This window comes from Halichoerus grypus, chromosome 12, assembly GCF_964656455.1.
Source record: "Halichoerus grypus chromosome 12, mHalGry1.hap1.1, whole genome shotgun sequence".
Taxonomy (NCBI): domain Eukaryota; kingdom Metazoa; phylum Chordata; class Mammalia; order Carnivora; family Phocidae; genus Halichoerus; species Halichoerus grypus.
This window is the reverse complement of record NC_135723.1, coordinates 9,743,710-9,749,709: the sequence shown is the minus strand read 5'-3', so window position 1 is coordinate 9,749,709 and position 6,000 is coordinate 9,743,710. Positions and strand designations below refer to the sequence as shown.

Here is a 6,000-nt window from a genome sequence, read left to right as displayed (position 1 = left end):
GCTACAGTAATGAATACAGTATGTTACTTGCACAAAAACAGACACATAGATCAATAGAACAGAATAGGGAGTCTAGAAATAAACCCATGCTTATATGGCCAATCTATAACAAAGGAGGCAAGAACATACAATGTGGAAAAGATAATATCTTTAAAAAGCAGTTTGGGAGGGACGCCTGGGTAGCTCCTCCGGTTAAGCAACTGCCTTTGGCTCAGGTCATGATCCCACAGTGCTGGGATCGAGCCCCACGTCAGGCTCTCTGCTCAGTGCGGAGCCTGCTTCTCCCTCTCCCTCTGCCTGCCGCTCTGCCTGCTTATCCTCTCTTTCTCTCTGTGTCAAATAAATAAATAAAATCTTTTTAAAAATTTCTAAAAAAACAGTTTGGGAAAACTGGGCAGCTACATGCAAAACAATGAAACTGGACCACATTCTTACACCATATTCAAAGATAAACTCAAAGAGGATTACAAACTTAAATGTAAACCCGAAACCATAAAAATCCTAGAAGAAAACACAGGCAGTAAGCTCTTTATCACTCTCAATATTTTTTGGATATGTCTCCTCAGGCAAGGGCAAAAAAACCCAAAATAAACAAATGGGTCTACTTCAAACTAAAAAGTTTTGGCACAGTGAAGGAAACCATCAATAAAACAAAATATAACCTACCAAATGGGAGAAGATACTTGCAAATTATATACCTGATAAGGGGTTGACCTCCAAAATCTATAAAGAACTCATACAACTCAATAACAAAAAAGCAAACAACTCAATTAAAAAAAAAAAATGGGCAGAGGACCTGAATAGACGTTTTTCCAAAGAAGACACACAGATGGTCAACAGACATATGAAAAGATGTTCAGCATCACTAATCATCAGTGAAATGCAAATCAAAACAATAATGAGATACCCACCCCACACCTGTTAGAATGGCTATTATCAAAAAGACAAGAAATGACAAGTGTTGGTGAGGGTGTGAACTGTTGGTGGGAATGTAAATTGATGCAGCCATTATGGAAAACAGTATGAGAGTTCCTCAAAAAATTAAAAACAGAACTACCATATGTTCCAGAAATTCCACTTCTGCATACTTATCTGAAGACAACAAAAACACTAATTCAAAAAGCTATATGTACCCCTAAGTTTGTTGCGGCATTATTTACAATACCCAAGATATGAAAGCAACCTAAGTGTCCACTGATAGATGATAGATGCATGGGTAAAGAAGATTCAGTGTGTGTGTGTGTGTATGTGTGTGTGTATGTGTGTGTGTGTGTGTGTGTGTATATATAATATTACTCAGCATGAAATGTAGCCATTTTCAATAACATGGATGGACCTAGAGGGTATTATGTTAAGTGAAATAGGTCAGAGAAAGACAAATACCATATAATTTCATTTATATATGGAATCTAAAAAAAAATAAAACAAAACATAAACAGCCTTATAGATACAGAGAACAAACAGGTGGTTGCCAGAGGGGAGGCAGGTGTGGGGAGGGGGCAAAACAGGTGTAGGGGAAAGAGAGGCACTAAGTTCTAATTATAAAATAAATAAGACATGAGGATGTAATGTACAACATAGGGAATAGATGAATAGTTCTGTAATAACTTCGTATAGTGATAGATGGCAACTAGACCTACGGTGCTGATCATTTCGTAATGTATAAAAATACAGGTACTATCTCGTACACCTGAAACTAATACAATATTGTGTGTCAACTATAATTCAATTAAGAAAAGACCAGATGAGGGGGTGGAGGGAGAAGGTATGTGGGAAATCTCTGTACCCTTCACGTAGTTTTGCTGTGAACCTAAAATTTCTCTAAAATAAAAAATTCTATTTAAAAAAAACAACCTAATATTAAAAAAAAGAAAAAAAAAAAGGCCAGACGAGAGCACCCGTTAAACACAGAGAAGACTACAGACATATAATACTGCCTATTGCACAGGGCTAGAGTGAGGGGTTAATAATATTTATCCAACTTCTGTTTCCAGATTTCCTCCCAGTGTACGAAGGAACCAGGTGCCCTGGTCAACTCCCCCGTGCTGCACAGCAGCCGGGATAGAGTCTCATTACCCCTCCCCACACGTCCAAGGTAAAGCTCCAGCTGGCAACTCTTAAGCCTTTCACTGACGGAGGAATCAAGTTTTGGAGCCCTCAGATGCTCAACAGGTGTGTAAATGACTGAGGCCAGGCGCCTGCGGCTTTTCTTCTCCCCGAGGCCAGGGCGGCCCCCCAGGCTGCACTCTCTCCCTCTCGGCTGCAGAGGGAGCACGGGAGGTACCCTGCGCTCCCGACGCCAAGGGAGCGAGCGAGGGGGCGGGGCTAGGGGCGGGGCGGGGCTAGGGGCGGGGCGGGGCAGGGGCAGGGCCAGGGAGTGGGGCGGGACGTGGGGCGGGACGTGGGCGGGACGTGGGGCGGGACGCCGGGAGTCGGCGCGCCGCAGTTTAAGCGCGCCGAGGGGGAGAGCGGGTTCCTGGAGGCACTTGGAGCCGCGCGAGGCAGCCGCAGGTGGGACCGTTACCCGCCCGCAGCTGGGAGCGAGCGGAGCGGCCGGAAAGGAAGCGTGCCTGTCCACCATGATCCCCCTGGAGAAGCCCGGCAGCCGCGGCTCCCCCTCGGCCGCCGCCTCCGGGTCGGGCCGTGCGGGCAGGAGTCTGGGCGCGCCGCGCCGGCCGCCGCCCCCACCTCAGGCCCGCGGGCTGCTGACGGAGATCCGCACGGCCGTGCGCACCGAGCCCTTCCAGGACGGCTACAGCCTGAGCCCGGGCCGAGAGCTGGGCAGGTGAGGAGGGCGGGGGACCGGCGGCCGATAAGTGCCGGAGGCGGGCGGGCGCGGTGGGGGTGGCGGGGCCGGGGCCGATAGCGCGCGCGGTGACTTGGCACAAACTTGGGTGCGGGCGGCGATCGGGGCGGTCGAGTCGCACCAGCCGGCCCCCCGCGCGCCGAGGCTTGTTCCCAGAGCCGGCGAGGCGCTCCCCGGCCTGTGGCTTTCACTTGGTGGCGGGTGTGAGAAGGTCCCCAACGGCGGGTTCCCGAGACCGTAAGGCCCTTTCGGCCTCTGAGGTGTTTTACACGGCAGGGCGGCGCGGGGGGCGTGTGAGCCACGCTGCCTGTATTTCCCGAGCTAGTGAGTCCGAAGGAAACCCGGAGCTGCAGAGTCAGCTTCGCCCTTCGGGTCGCGTGTGTTCTCCGCCTCCTTCTGTGGCTGCAAGAAAGGATAACATCAGGCGTGACAGCTTCCGTTGCAGCAGCGCTGTGTGACCTTCTCAGCCTTGGGCCGACTTCGTTTTCGGGTTCTTGGTTTTGCGCGATTTTAGTTCTAAAATATTTAGGTCTTTGTGGCTTACGTTCAGATTGGTTTCATTCATAGGCTCTTGGCCCTTGCATCGCTCTTTCTACTCTGCTGTGAGCTGGCCCTTGTCCTCTCCTCCCCACGCCACCCTTCAATGGTCTCTCTGTAAAACCGTAAAAGGCAAAGGCAGTTTGGATCCTTTGCAGTTAGCATGTTGAAGAGGGGTGGTAGAGCGACAGGGGTTGGGGGACTGACTCCCTTTTTCCTTACGAACAGTTTGGAGAAGTCAGAAGCACCGGGGTTGGAGTCGGACGCGAGCTCCTAAGCCCGGCCTGCTTGCTCTGTGTGCCTTCGAGTGGGTGCCTTAGACTCCCCAGCCTCATGTTTCTCACCTATAAAATCGGTATAATGACAGTGCCTACCTGTCTCATGGGGGTGTCGTGCAGCTGACCTGCCCGTAAAGCCCATGCTACGGGTCCTGGCACGTAGCATCCAGTAAAGGTTAGCTGTTGTTGCAAACAGTTGTTACGGCTGCAAAATAGCACCATGTTGTAATGGGGACGGGCCTGGCAGTTATGACTGCCTTCATCTGGGGTCTTGGAAAAGGAGGGTCTTGTAACATTGGTTACAAACAATATTAAAAATGCTCTCTGTATATTAAGCTGGCTTTTAGAAATAGGGGTTGGTGTTTTGTTTGTTTATTTTTTTGGAGGGGAATCTACCTTAAACGTGTCATACTTACTCCAAATGTTAAGGAAAGGAAAAATATCTTTCAGAACAAGATACACTTCACTACAGTGGGCACTAATTAACTCGATCTGTACACAATTTAAATATGACCAAGAAGGCCTGGAGAGCTACTGACTCAGCTAGGTATTCTCAATCATCGAAATTCCAGACATTCTGAAGTAGCCCTGATCTCTCGAAAAAGGAAAACTCAGACTTTCTGTTATTTGGTTGTCTGGCTTCATTCCACAAAGGGAAAACTGGTATGACAAAGCTGAAATACCTTCAGGTGGCAAGCACTGTCTTGTAGAGTTTATAATAATAATGATTTAATCTGAAAAAACTGATTTATACACTACCAGGTGTTGATACTAATTCCTCCAGGAATGTTCTTTTCAATTCTTCTTTTTATCTATTATAAAATTCACTTGCCTATAGGTATTTGTTTCATCTCTTACATATATGTTACATATATTTATATGCTTACATAAATTTGCTTACAAAAACAATAACTCCTGAAGCAGCAAAACAATGCAATTAGATAGCTACTTGATATAAGAGCCTAAAACTGAAAAACAAAATTAATGTATTTGTTTCTTTTTGGTTCCTTTTTGGGGGGGGGGGCACGGAGAAGTTTAATGCAGTGGTGAAGACCATGGGCTTTGGAGTCAGGCTGTGGCTGAATCTTAGTTCTTACTAGTTATGTGTACTTGAGTAACTTACCTAACCATTTATTGTCTCATAGTTGTGGAGAGAATTAAATAGAACACATCTATAGCATTAAGACTGTGCCTTTCTTAGGGGGAGCACTCCAAAAATATAACTCCTTGTTTAATAATAAATGTTCTTTTACATGTAACCAGAAAGCAAAAATAAGAAAATCTGTACAACCTTATGCTTCTATCTGTGGCGAAAGTGATGAAATCTCATTGCAAAACACACAGTAACTATTTAGAACTCTTAGGAAGCAAAAGTTCTGTTTGTGTTATTAGCAATCTTTGTTGAAGGTTTATAAATTTTGCCTGTATATTATGGTTCTGACGTAGTAGTTTATTCATAACCTTTTCTGTAATAAGAAAGTTGTCTTTTTTCCCAACTACGAACTGTGGTTGCATTTCTCATATAACTAATTGATCTCATTCTGATATAGAATTTACAAAATTACCTATGTTACATTTTAATGATGTAGTAGGAAAAACAGAAGATCTATTTGTTATATTCTATGGCCTTTCATTTAGTCAAAAATGTTGAAGAGGTGTGAAGAGCTAACTGTTCAAATGAAGAAACTGAGTTCTTTAAGAAGTTACCATTATTTTATCTTATAGAAAATGAAAGCTTTCAGTGAAATGGTTGAAGAGAATTTTTGAAATGGTCAATTTTGGTTCTATAGTAATGACAGGATGTGAGGTTGATTATTTTTAAGAAATGTCATGTCATATTCTTTCATGTCTCCAGCAGGTCCATAGCAACTTAAATGTGGGTAAATATGTGATGTAAAATTTTCTTTTGCTTGAAGCTTGACTTGTTATTCCTAAAGCTTGTTAACCTTTCTTTGAGTCAGGATAAGTGCCAGTGTAAACCACATTAATGATTATAGGTACGGGAGACATGACCTTGGGTTCTGAGAATTTTTTCATAATGTTGTTTTCCCTTGAGTTTGAAAGTACAGGAACAAAAATGTTTCTAGAAATTTAAAATAATACTAATTTCACATTGAATGATTACATGTGTTTTCATTATCTAGTACTCAACTTTAACATTTTTTAATGCATTTATAAATTTTATCTTAAGAAAAAAAGGATTTTTAAAGCCAAAAGAGCATCTTTTGTTTGCTAAATTATTACATGCTGATAGTTGAATTTCTGTATGAGACAAAAAAATATGAATTCTCTGCTGAACGAGTATTCCATAAATACTTTACAGTTATACAAGTGCTTTCACATGTATTATTTAATTCTCCTCAAATGCATGTTTGGGGA

The 6,000-nt window shown here is 43.9% G+C and overlaps 1 protein-coding gene across 2 annotated transcripts in view; it reads left to right on the top strand.

The window, feature by feature from the left end:
- Positions 1-2,426: 2,426 nt before the first annotated feature.
- The window catches only part of STK17A (serine/threonine kinase 17a), a 40,912-nt gene continuing 37,338 nt past the window's right edge, over positions 2,427-6,000 (top strand). Inside the window, exon 1 of one of the 2 annotated variants that reach the window (XM_036090715.2) lies at positions 2,427-2,785. In XM_036090715.2, the coding sequence (XP_035946608.2) occupies positions 2,580-2,785 (206 nt within the window). In that variant the 5' untranslated portion in view covers positions 2,427-2,579. The remainder of the gene's footprint in view (positions 2,786-6,000) is intronic. The other variant, XM_036090714.2, reaches the window with a different exon arrangement.